Source organism: Penicillium roqueforti (assembly GCF_015533775.1).
Source record: "Penicillium roqueforti strain LCP96 04111 chromosome Unknown scaffold_01, whole genome shotgun sequence".
In the NCBI taxonomy this organism is placed as follows: domain Eukaryota; kingdom Fungi; phylum Ascomycota; class Eurotiomycetes; order Eurotiales; family Aspergillaceae; genus Penicillium; species Penicillium roqueforti.
Window position 1 is genome coordinate 849,676 of NW_024067565.1, and position 13,018 is coordinate 862,693.

The 13,018-nt window shown below is 50.5% G+C and overlaps 4 protein-coding genes across 4 annotated transcripts; 2 read left to right on the top strand and 2 right to left on the bottom strand.

Moving 5' to 3' along the window:
- Nucleotides 1-37: 37 nt before the first annotated feature.
- LCP9604111_723 (uncharacterized protein) lies at nt 38-1,936 on the top strand (the record flags this gene model as incomplete). Its single annotated transcript, XM_039070950.1, has 3 exons — nt 38-137; nt 269-1,225; nt 1,284-1,936. 3 exons carry the CDS (start codon nt 38-40, stop codon nt 1,934-1,936), a joined length of 1,710 nt encoding a protein of 569 aa, XP_038933271.1.
- A 5,178-nt stretch (nt 1,937-7,114) lies between these two features.
- On the top strand, nt 7,115-9,358 carry LCP9604111_724 (putative topoisomerase family protein TRF4; the record flags this gene model as incomplete). Its single annotated transcript, XM_039070961.1, has 3 exons — nt 7,115-7,872; nt 7,925-8,615; nt 8,672-9,358. The coding sequence occupies 3 exons, from the start codon at nt 7,115-7,117 to the stop codon at nt 9,356-9,358; spliced, it is 2,136 nt and encodes a 711-aa protein (XP_038933272.1).
- Nucleotides 9,359-10,314: 956 nt separating this feature from the next.
- Nucleotides 10,315-11,733, bottom strand: LCP9604111_725 (D-arabinose 1-dehydrogenase (NAD(P)(+)) ARA2; the record flags this gene model as incomplete). The annotated part of the gene is made up of 1 exon (XM_039070972.1): nt 10,315-11,733. The coding sequence occupies one exon, from the start codon at nt 11,731-11,733 to the stop codon at nt 10,315-10,317; it is 1,419 nt and encodes a 472-aa protein (XP_038933273.1).
- Nucleotides 11,734-12,542: 809 nt separating this feature from the next.
- LCP9604111_727 (import motor complex subunit PAM16) lies at nt 12,543-13,010 on the bottom strand (the record flags this gene model as incomplete). The annotated part of the gene is made up of 2 exons (XM_039070984.1): nt 12,543-12,947; nt 13,008-13,010. 2 exons carry the CDS (start codon nt 13,008-13,010, stop codon nt 12,543-12,545), a joined length of 408 nt encoding a protein of 135 aa, XP_038933275.1.
- Between the last annotated feature and the right edge of the window lie 8 nt (nt 13,011-13,018).

Here is a 13,018-nt window from a genome sequence, read left to right on the forward strand (position 1 = left end):
CTCCGCAACTCGACAAACAAAGCTCAATGCCTCAAGCATGAGACTTCCTCAGTCGTTATTCTTGCTGGCTGCCGCTGGGTCGGCGGTCCAGGCTAGTAGTGACAAGCCTGCCCGTCCCCGTGGCTTGGGCCCAGAATGTGAGTATCTGAACCCTGACTTTCTAGATCCATTATTTGCATTATTGTTTGCGGCTGGTTCATGTAGCAGTGATCTATGATAGGCAATTGATCCTCTTATATTAGAGATTACACTAATATAGTATCCTTAGTTGCCAAATTCTACCAGGACTCAACGACATTCACCTGTATCTCGAATCCCTCGGTCAAAATCCCCTTCTCGGCCGTCAACGATGACTACTGTGACTGCCCCGACGGAAGCGACGAGCCTGGCACGTCTGCCTGCGCACATATTTCGCGCAATTCGCCACTAACGGTGGCCGACCGGCCTGGGAATAGCGAATTAGACACCGTACTCGCTCTTCCGGGATTCTACTGCAAAAACAAGGGCCACCGGCCATCATACCTTCCATTCCAGCGTATCAACGATGGTATCTGTGATTATGAGGAGTGTTGTGATGGTAGCGATGAGTGGGCTCGCGTTGGAGGCACCAAATGTGAAGACCGATGCAAGGAGATTGGCAAGCAATGGCGGAAGCAGGAGGAACAGAACCAAAAGTCGATGAATGCTGCCCTGAGGAAGAAGAAGGACCTTCTTGTTGATGCTGGTCGCCAGCAGCAGGAGCTCGAGGACCATATTGCTGCGCTCGAGGCCGAGGTTCAGGGTGCTGAGCTCAAGGAACAGAACCTCGAGGCTGATCTGAAGCTCGCCCAGGAGCAGGACCGCAAGGTGGTTCGTACTGGAAATGGCAAAGGTAATGGCAAGGTCAATGCCCTTGCAAACTTGGCCAAGGGCCGTGTTGACGAGCTACGCAATGCGTTGGTCGATGTGCGTCGGCAGCGGGATGAAGTCCGCGAGCGGGTGAAGGAGCTTGAGGATATTCTGGCTAAGGTCAAGGTGGAATATAACCCCAATTTCAATGACGAGGGTGTCAAACGTGCGGTCCGTAGCTATGAGGACTACGCTGCTCGTGAGCAAGGCACCGAGGGTGTGAACGCTGCCGTCGACCGTGACTTAGACGAGATTGCCAAAGCCGACGGTGAAGAACATGGTATTAACTGGGAACACTGGGAAAACGAGGAGGATGGATGCAACGACTCGGATTTAGGTAAGATATTCCGTGATTCCTTGTGACACCTTGTATAGCTTACCAACAGGAACTATAGTGTACAAGCTCGCTGCTTATCTCCCACCCTCGCTTGTCAGCTTCATTGAGGATAGGGCCGTTTCTGTTAGGAGCTACCTTGAAGAAAAGGGCATTCTTCCCAAGGCCGATAAAGACTCTTCCTCGGAATCCAAGGCCGTGACCCAAGCACGCGATGCCCTTAAGGCCGCGCAAGATACTGTTACAAGCATCAAGAACAAGCTCCGCGACCACCGTGCCGACCTTGAGCAGGACTATGGCCCTAACTCCATCTTCCGCGCGCTCAAGGGGGTATGTATCACCCAGGATGCGGGTGAGTACACGTACGAGCATTGCTTCCTTGAGTCGACCAAGCAGAACCAGAGAAAGGGAAGCAATTCTGTGTCGATGGGCAAATTCTCGAATGTTGGAACTACGACCGTAGAAGAGGTCAACGCGGCTGGCGAGGTCGTCAATGTCGAGAAGATGACGATTCAATACAATAACGGCCAGTCTTGTTGGAATGGACCTAACCGGTCGACCAAGGTCATTTTAGAGTGCGGTGAGGAGAACAAGATCTTGAAGACGGCGGAAGAGGAGAAGTGCGTGTATGCCATGCTTGTTACCTCGCCGGCTGCATGTGCAAGTGGTGAGGAAGCAGGTAATGTTGCGCCTCGCTCGAAAGACGAGCTGTGACGGCTATAGATCTAGAGATCTGGTGTTACATATGTATTGAATGTTTATTTCACGTGCATCTCATTCATTAGAATGAATTGCAATTCGAGCGCTTTTTACCCTTGTATTCTTGTTCCTTGGTGTTAAAGTGAACATCTGTTTCTCGGTGATCGGGGTTCGATTCAATCGACGTATGTCAAAGACATCTGCATAGCCCTAAACTATGAGCATAGTCGAAACACATGTATTGGAGCATACAGATACTACTAAAGGTCATGAATCACACAATATAACATCTTCATAGTTGACTAAAAATTAAATCACAAGAACACACACAAGGTCAAATCCGAACCTATAAACTTAACACCTCATCCACAAGGCCCCAGGCCCTATTATCCCCAGATCCTAGCATACAATCATCTCGGTCATGAACGATCACAATGGAGTTATCTCATAACTCGACGAAACAATGAGCTAGTTTGACAGCAGTGGAAGCCCGGGTCTAGTGTGGGTTGTATGGGAGGAAGATGGCGGTGATGAAGGCCGGTGGGTTGGCTTAGTGCTAGGAGGGTAGTTAGTATATCTTTTGCCCTAGGGCCGCATCCCACTATGAGTGACCGTTATAAGACAGGGAGTGAGCACGCAGGTACATACCTTGCAGCTAGAGCAGGAGCAAGAAGTGCACTCGCCGGAGCAGCAGTTGCAGGTGCAAGGAGACATGATGAAGATAGAGTTGGTAGGTAAAGAACCTTGAAAAAGAAGCTTAAGAGTAATGTTTGGTTTGGATGTAGACGGCTTGGATAGAGAAAGAAAAGTCTAACAGGGGACGGATATGAGCCCAGCTTTATAGATTCACGACTGCTACGGAGTAAATTATCCCGATCAATAATAGCGCGCATAATTCTATTTCCTCGTCCATCATGCTCCCTCCAATCTAAGACGCTGTAATGTCGCCGCGACCCGTTCACACTCCATAGTATCGCGTGGTCGAGTCAAATGAGCCCAGCCCTGCATCCCACTCAACCCGCCTGCCTATCATGTTCTTCAAGCTATTCTCACGCGCTATGCGCTGTAAAAAGAATACTCTGGCCAGATGCTCAACCGCTCGCCAAGCCTATCAGGTTCTACCTATGATGTAAACTTTTACAGTCCGCCCGCCCTCGGGCGAATATGGCGCAAAAGCCGGTGAGTAGATTAGTATCCGATCTATTTTCTTGCGAAGTCTAAGTGTTATCTTTCTCGGTGTTTTCTCGATAGTATAATGGGTACAACATGACCGGGTTAATCAGGCTATGTACGGAGTAGCTCAGATTGCGTTGTGCTCGGGCCGGGTTCCTGCGAAGAATATAGCTGATCCATTGGCTTAGGCTGAAGACTAAGAATCTTGCAGGGGTTCGTTTTGTGGAGCAATGGTCTGCATTGTTTACGTTGCTTACACTTCCAGATACGGACATCGTTGCCTATACATGTGTAAGTTGTTTCCTTTGAACGTCGACTACTAGACTTGGATATGTTTCATTGATCATATGTTATGCTATGTGGAGGGATATGTTTCTAAGACAATATAGTGAGGTGAATAATATATGGGATAATGTGGCAGCACAAAACACTCCCTATTAGTGCGATATTAAAATCCAACCCTTCTACTATCATGCCACAATGACGGCCACGTTTCGGGCACGACGTAGATCTGCATGCCTCGGTCCACTGGTTTCGGGACGGGCCTGTTATTATCTCATGAGTACAGTCATAACTATGTACAACATGCGTACCATGATGTGGAGTGTAAGTACTAGAACGAATTAGGATAAACGTCGTATTCAAAGGAAAAACGGAGAATACACAGCAAGTAAAGGCCGAGTGTGTAATTTCCCGCGCCTACAGCGGTTTCAGGCTGGGCTATTGTCGTGGCAGCCTATGAGGCGAAGTTTGCTCGGATTGGGGACCTTGGAGGAGGGGTGCTACCTGGCCTCATTGGCAGCCCTGGATTACCTGAGATATGTCCATATCCACACAGTGGAGCATGCCAGGGTGTTCTGGCTGTGTTTTTAGTTGTTTTTATTGATTGCTTTCGGGGTATTTGTGTACTAGAGGTGTATGAGCGGCAAGACGCCCTAGGAGCTGCACCTGCATTGTTGGGGTTGGATTAGCTGTTAGCTCCCGAGATCAGGTTGAGGCCGGCATTAGATCATATCCATATATATTGTACATAGTTGTACTATGCAAAGAAAAGAAACCGTGCATACCAAGAGACAAGGTCGTTGAGGCATCTCACTCTGTACAATGTAGTCCGTACGTGACTTCAAAACGCCGACATTGCGCGTTTGGGCCTCCTGCGGGGACAGACTCATTGGGATCTGACTGAGAACCAGGAGCAAACCAGCCAGACACCGATAGAGTGGAGAGGCTGCATATTGGAAGATATCACAGACCCCTTCGAGGTGCATCATGCATGATTATGATAGGCTCCGATTCGATACTGCTCTTCTGGGACTCGTGCAGCATCGAGTCCCGCTTTTAATCTCTTCTTGCAATCAGCTCTGCGGGGTACCAGGTGTTGGGGTCTTTGTTGTAGAAAGGTTTGATGTTGGAGATGGGTGAAAATGCCGCATCGGCAAGAAATAGCCGCAGAAGCCGGTCTTGAAAGGCTGTGAAGAATATTTCCGTTTCGGGGCACTGAGACGATGGGATGATCAAGACGATAGGATGATCAAGGCAATAGGATGATCAAGGCAATAGGATGATCAAGGCAATAGGATGATCAAGGCAATAGGATGATCCCTCGGTGGACTATGCGGTTAGGTTGGAAATAATGCCTGATATTATGTCAGGGTTCGTATCAAACAAGATTCTTGTGGCTCGTACAGCTCCTTCCTCCGTAAGGGTATGTGTCCTCCTCCCAGACTATATTTCTTTATCGAAATGGATGATTTGATCTGAGTTATGTACTGAGATATTCCTCAGAGGCTATGTATGTCGTCAAAATACGGTAGCTGTCCTTAGTTTTCTCCACTTAGGAGGCTGTTCGGGTATCTAGGTATGTCGGACAGGCCGTTTAGCTCCCAAGGTTGATCTAAATGACCCAAGTTTAGGATCTGATGCCCACAAGGTCCTTGATTTACAAAGAATAAAAGTGGTCGAGCAGCCGCATGTCATTCACTATGGAGTTATGCCATGACACGTATCCCTGAGGAACACCACCGGGAGCTACCCAACTCAAATATCCTCCGTCTCACTTCGACTTCCGTGCTCATATTCCTTGAAAGATTCGAACCATCATGCCCATATGGGTGATTTATTTCTTCTGAACGGGGGTCGGGTCAGCTAGACGTCATGGAAGGAAGAATGAGGGCATATCACGTACGGGGCAGTTGCAGGCGCCGGCAGGGCACTGGCAAGAGGAGCCGCAGCTGCATCCGTGATCGCCTATCATGGTGGTCAGCATTGAAGGAAAAAAAATATGGTGAAGTACGATGAGTGACAACCCCGCTATGACCCCACCATTTCGGAGATCAGGCGCAAAGCGCGGTTCTTCACAGATTTCTGAAGTGACATATAACATGGAAGATGAAAGTGCTTACTCATTTTGTATGTTTGGGGTGGTAAAAACTGGTGAAGCTTTTGAAGTTGTGTTGGTTGTAAAGGCGAGGTGGGGGAGAGAAGGGAAGAAGGATGGGGCCGGGATCTTATATACTCGTGACTTTCCGGGATACGTCGAGTCTGAGGGTCAGGCACCTGAGTGAATTCTCATTCGCATCTCGATCCACGTTACACTTGAGGGCATATTTCTGTCCCCGCTTACGCACATAGCCAACGCATTGCTTTCGAGAGAGTTTGCGATCAGATTATTCCCTCAAACCATGACTACTACTCCTATCGCTTGCATCTGCGGAAGCGTATCTTTATCTATCCAGCTAGACTCTCTCACCGACCATTCTAAACTCCAATTATGCCATTGCAACCGCTGTCGGCTGGTGACTGGGCAGTTATCTTCATCGTATTATCTCCTCCAGCATGAACCACCCAATCTAGATGGCCTCCAGGAATACCAACAGTCCGACCACGTGAGCCACTTTTTCTGTAAGACATGCGGTGCCCACGTCTTCGCTCGTATGCACCCTGGGGGTCAGTTTCTAGTTGCCTCCGGCTTGTTAGCAAAGAATGTTCCCTTGGTCCGAGCGGTTGAGCACTGGCAAAGCAGCGATACTGGTGACGGTGGACTCAGCGCACTGCTTCCTAGAACGGAGTCTCCTGTCACAGGTTGCAGATTACATATTTCAACCAATATCGAAAGCCCTAACCGAGAATCCACAAACCCAGCAGAATATATATCAACCAGCCAGCATTTGCGGGCACGTTGCCTCTGTGGAGGGGTTGAGTTTTATATCACTAAGCCCGATGCATCGTCCTTACAAGCCTCCTCGCCATGGCCAGATCTCCTGGTTCCATACTATACCGGGTCTGGGGCAAATCCTGGCGATATCAAATGGTGGTTGCGAAGTGGTGGTACAAAATATATTGCAGGAGCCTGTGTTTGCACTAGTTGTCGACTGAGCAGTGGATTTCCCATCCAGACCTGGGCATTTGTTCCCAAATCCAACATCTTTAATGCAGACGGTTCACCACTTATGTTCAATGTCGGGACCATGCAGCGGCATAGAAGTTCATCTGGGGTATACAGGGAATTCTGCAGCCGCTGTGGGGCTACTGCCTTTTGGCATTGTGATGAACGACCACTGCTAATTGATGTGAGTGTGGGCTTGCTCCAGGCACATGGTGCTAGAGCTGAGGACTGGTTAGAATGGGTAACAAATCGTATCAGCTTTGCTGAGATGGCGGTGCAACATGATTTGATTCATATTCTAGAGGATGGCCTCGAGATACATTCAAAGCAGAAGTAGAGTCAATATCCGGACAAAAACCTATGAATGCCATCTTAGCAACCGTCTTCACCTAGGTAGTCATAAAGAAGGGAGGTTATAGGTATGCTTCAAGAAGGCGGTGATACATGCGGTCGGGCAATTATGTCTGTTGGCCTGTTTCCTTGTCTGTACACGTGGAAGGTGCGACCAACTCCGTCACCGCCTTCCCTCTGCCTGACTTTTTCGGATATCTTTTTTCGCGCGTCGAAACTCGAAACACCTGATTCTCTTTCCTCCACGCGTCTGCATTTTTGCTGCTTAACTGCAGCTGTTCAAAATGCCAATGCCTTCAGTTGCTCCGTTCCAGTTCAAAGGAAATTCTAATTATCGTGGCTCGCGTCCTAATCCACGACATGAGTTCACTTTCCGGTACCAGAAACCCGCCACGTCGGACCGACCATTGTTGTCTTCGAAGAGGGAAAGCACACCGGAACGGCTTGAGGGCGAAACTAAGCCTGAACTCAAATTTGCCGAGCTTTCTACTTTAAGCGACAGCGAAGAGGCAGAAATGGACATGTCTGATGACGATGCCGAGCGACCACGCAAGAGACGTGCGCTAGGTGTCGATGGGTCCCCAGAAACCGCTCCGGCACCTGCTGCCCCCAAATGGTCGAACCCCGATCCTTACACTGTGCTACCTCCTCCGGCCGAAACTACAAACAAGAGGGTGGATGTTGTCAAGCTGATTCGCAAGGCGAGACTTGAAGTTGTCGCAAAGACGGACGAGACGGATGCAGTCAAGCAGAACTCAGACTTCATTTCTCTCGGCATGGATTTCGAACCAGAAGTTTCTCAGAGCAACGCTCCTGAAAACGCCCCCAGAGGGCCAAAGGCTCAGGAAGGTCTAGATCCCGCCATTACGAGTCGGAAGCGAACCCGTGACGATGAGCTCAAAGGATTCTCCCGAAAGACCGGAAAGCCTGCCAGCAGGTTCAACTACGATGGTTCCGTTATTGATCAATGGAAACCACTTTCCCAAGAGACAGGCACGCCTTGGTTCGAGGGCACCCCAGCATCCTTGCACGTGGGAACCCAGTCAGTACTATCCTTTGCGCTCTTTCTCTTTTCTCTCTAACATCTAAGCTAGGCTGCATAATGAGATTCTCAGCTTCTATCACTGGGCCAAGCCACAGGAATTCGAACACATCGTCCGTGCAGATCTTGTCAATCGATTGGAGACTGCATTCCAACAACGATACCACAACGTTTCAATCCGGGCCTTTGGCTCTTTTGCCTCGGGTCTCTATCTCCCCACGGCTGATATCGATCTGGTGCTGCTCTCTCATACGTTCTTACGCACGGGGGTTCGCACATTCGGGGAGAGGAAGGGTCAAATTTACGCGTTTTCGGCTTTCCTCAAGAGCACAAATCTGGCCGTTCCTAACTCGATCGAATGCATTGCGTCCGCCCGGGTACCGATTCTCAAGTACGTGGACAAGCTGACCGGATTACGAGTGGATTTGTCTTTCGACAATGACAGTGGCTTGATTGCCAACGAGACATTCCAGAAATGGAAAACCCAATATCCCATGATGCCAGTTCTCCTGGCCGTGATTAAGCAGTTCTTGTTGATCCGCGGCCTCAATGAAGTCCCGACCGGTGGAATAGGAGGTTTCGCTATCACTTGCTTGGTGACGAATATTCTCCAGCATCTGCCCCAGGGCCATATGCAGCCTAACCTAGGAACCATCTTGCTTGATTTCTTGAATTTCTACGGGAAGCAATTCTCTTATACCACGATAGCAGTCCGGATGGACCCTCCAGGCTATTTCACCAAGGTAAGTGGATTTTGGTTCGCATTACTGTTGACTAGCCAGCTGATAATGTCAAACAGCAATACTTCGGCCACCCCGATCGTCTCACAATCGAAGACCCCAACAACCGAGATAACGACATCTCAGGTGGCACGAAGGAAATTGGGTTGATCTTGCGAGCATTTTCTAATGCCCATACTGCCCTAAAGAATCGCATGGAATATCTAGCACTTGTCCAAGGATCGAACAAGAGCATTCTTGAGCCCATCATTGCGGCGAACTTTGATGAATATGTCGAGCAACGCTTCCAACTCCGTCAGGTGTTCATGGCAGAGGATAGGTTTGCTCGATACGGGAAGTCTTCGCCTCCGCCTCCGCCGCCGGGATCCCCTCCTGCTAATGGAGCATCCCCCCCTCCTCCCCCTCCTATCGACGGAGCCCCCTCTTCTTTGCCGGCACCCCAAGCTCGCAAACCTGCTAAAAGACTCAAGGCAAAGTTGAAGGGCACAAAATCGGAGCCAGAAGATATTTCTTCGGATGACGCACCCGGGCCCGAAGCAAAGTCTGCCAAAGCTCGGAAGGGTGAGACAAGACGTCAGTTGTGTCAAGAGCGTGCGGCCAGACTCAAACGCCTGAGGCCCGACCTCAAGAAACTTCCCAATACCCTCAGCCTCCGCCAAGCTCGCCGCCATGCAGGCTATGAGACCGATGAGCAGATGAATGCGGACTTGGATAGCAGAGAGCAGAAACTTCTCGCCTCGGCATAAATTTGAGTCTCCACTTCCACGCCCGCAACGACTTTCTTTTGGTTTCTGTTTGTATGCTTTATTTTGTATGATGATACCCCTTACTTCGAATGGTTTGGTGATTTGGTGATTTGCACGGGGAAGAGAGGAGGGATGTCAGTGGCGGTATGGTGGGGAAGGTGATATGTTCGTGTGTGCTTTGGCAAACCTGTATGCTTATTCTTCTCGTTGGCGAGAAGCGCAGCCAATGACCGCGGAGATCGAGAATGAGCATTCTTCTTTGGGCCTGAGACGAAAAAGTACTTACTATTTAGGATTCTCTCCCGGACTTCGACCTCGCCAGATTCTGTTGACTTGTCCCTCGGTTGCAATTGATTAGAGCTGTCCTGATGTTGAATTCAGTTTTCGATCTTATTTGATTGAGAACTAGTTTGAATATGGATAAGCCTTGACAATCTCAAACCCTGGATGCCCTTGTTTCATCATCTATTCGAGTCGATCCGGCGCCCCAAACGTCTAATGTTCTCTCGGGTTTCCCTCGACGAGTAACTAGTTCTTGCAGTTCTTCGGTCCCTACACGGGATGCTGTTAGTGATTTCAATGAAACCCCCCCGATGATTATGGATTCGCGCCCAACGTGGATCTATGTTTGTCGGCGTTTATCTTTCTTGCTTTTCCCTTTGCCCTCTCCTTCTCATGCCTTCCTTCTCACCCAGAAAGCGCTAGATGCGACTTCTTGGAGAGGAATAGAGCATCAGGAGCTACCGGGCTCGGGAGCGCAGGAGCGCAGGTCGAACTTGCCTTTTTGCAATCGGAAGGTGGGCCCATCCCACGTGTTGCCGAGTCCCTTCGTGCCTGCAACTTTTCGTCTTTACCCAGAATTATGGAATTACATATTGGAGTTACGAGGAAACATTGGGAGACGCCGTAATGGCTGTATCTCGATCTATTGCATTTATCAGGTTCTATCTCTGATCCTATGCAAGCTGCTTTTCCACGTCTGACGGTGGTGTCAGCATAGGATCCGCCTCAATAGCGGTATCGGATATAGAGAGAGATGGCTTCCGTCCCCTTCTCTCCTCGGCCTCGATCCTCTGCACAGCAGCAATATGCTCCTCGGATAACGAATTCACAAAGTCTGGCGATGGACTGGCCCAGACATAATCAACCCACTCTGTGCCTAAGATATCTTGAATTTCTCGTGCCAGCTGCAAGATATGAACTCCACGCGTACGAGACCAAGCACGGTCCGTGATAAGGTCCTGCTGGGGCGTGAGTATATTCGACGCCGTGGGCACATCCCCCGTCGGGACCTCCAAGCTAGGGGTAAATGGTCCAGGCGATTTCAACTTAGCATCGAAATACGAGGCGTCGTCATCCTCATTCAAATTCTCGAGCCCATCGACGATACTGTGCCACACGCGCAAAGTCTCCTCCAGCTCAGCAATATTACTAACGCCCATAACGCTGACGCCTAGCCTTCTCCCCGTGCCCAAATTGGCCACAGACAAGAACCCAGGATCGGCGTCCGCAGCCCGAGCAAGCGGCGCACCGAGACCGCCAGCCCGCGCACCAACACGCAGCCACGCCTCCAGCGCAAACCGAATCGCAACAACCTCAAGCTTCTCTCCGTGGCGCGAAGCACAATCCGCGGCAATACGGATAGCCTTCCGCAGAGCTTCAGGGGCGGGATGGAAATCGCCCATCGAGCCAATAGGCACGCCGTCGCGACGAAGCAATCCCATCCCCAGCGGCGATGCGTTCGGAACGACATCAACGCCAGCAGCAAGTAGCCTGGGTAGGGCATGCGAGTGCAGCCGCGTATTCTGCAGAGTGAAGTTGGCGTACGACATGACGATATCGAGCGGCTCACCCGTCTCGCGGAGAACCGTCTCGGCCAGATCGCTGAGCGTGTCGACCGGGTAGCCAGAGATACCGACGTAGCGTATCACCCCCTCTTCATCGCGGAGACGGCGCAGCTCCTGCACCGCGACGACAACTTCCGCAGCCGTCACGAACTCCACGTCGTGGCAGTACACTACGTCCAGGTAGTCTGTGTGTAGGCGTTGCAGGCTGCGTCGCACGCTGTGTCTAATCCATTGAGGCGAGTAGTCGAATGAGGAGCCGGCTATGCGCCCGACTTTAGTGAGGAGGTGGTATGTCTCCCGTGGGAAGTTGGCTTGCACGGTTTCTGTTGCGAGGGCGCGGCCGAGGAGTTCTTCTGCGGGGCCGTAATAGGGGGATGTGTCGAAGGCGCGCACACCGCGCGATAATGCGCGCTGGACGAGTTCTGTTGTTGGAAGCGCGTAAGGGTCGGCATTGTATTGGGAGTTAAAGGTTGCGGTGCCCATTATCAGCGGAGGCAGCGCCGCGGACAGTGGGGTGGAGGGGCGCATGGTGTGGGTTGGGAGGCCAATTTCGTCAATGCCGAGGGGCTGGCTATGGAGGCTTGGGTATTGAAGATTGGTCAATTGGTGAGAGTCTTTTCAAATTGTAAGTGTATCGACTATATTTTCTCCAGAAAAAAAAGGAACCCCCCTTCGGCTCCGCTTCGGATGGCGCAATGGCGGGGGATTCCCCCCGAATCGGGACATATGGCCACGATCCGATCGATCGGCTTTGCGTTACATCTACTCTTTCGAAGGTTTCGGTTGCGTGGATTGAATGTCCCCTTGATAGAAGTAGGCAGTGACAACGTGAAAATGTTTCTGGCAAGGCGGCGGTGGCAAAAAGGGACAAAAAAGTCAATGTAGATCCCGACAACTACGATGCATGTATATGAATCAACAAATCTAGATCGGACATTACACACAAGTTAATGCAAGTATATAGCTATTGTACATGAATCCTTTCCGAGTGAGAGTGGAGAAAAGGTCAACGGAACGCGGCGCATCACAAATGATATACATAGACCGAAAGGTCGATGAGAAGGTCGGACATGAACACCTTCATATCCGACCGGAGATGACGCCCGAGGAAATCCGGGGGCCATCTTAAGACATCACAGAGAAAGACCCCAATCTAGAAAATCAAGGCGTCTTTCTCTAACAACCCAAACGCCATGCTATGCCAAAAAAACGAAAGACGAGCAGATCGAAAACAAAGAAGCCGGTTGGGGCCGGAGGCTTCTCTCGCAGGAAGTATAGATGTGCTCGTAGAAAAGCCGGGGGCCCGGGGAACCGGAGAACGACGCTTATTGTTGTGTTCAATTATCTTTGTAGACCTTGGGGTTCCATCCTTCCTTCAATTCCTTGTCGTGCGCGGCTTTGCGCTCGACCTCGCGGAACTCCATTTCCAGACGCTCGCGTGCACGCAGAATCTTACTTTGCAGATAGAAACTGCCGCCTTTCTCGGGATTGTTCGTATCGAACAGTTTCTTGAACCGAGTCATGACATGTTCGAGGTCGTGTTCGCCGGACGCCGGGGGCTTGACGTTCAGGATTTTGCAGGCTTCATCGATGGTCACGCTCGAGGTGGTAGTAGATTTTCCGGCTGCCTTTTGCTGCCCAGCGTATTTTCCGGACGCCTGGGCTTGTTTGTAGGCTTCGGCGAAGGCGCGGCCGAAGACCCGGGCTCCGGTCACGACAACTTGAGAGACGATGCGGTGAGCCTAGTAGTTTGTTAGATTTAATTTTAAGAATGGGAAGAATAATGAGATGAATGAACATACCATTGAGAAAG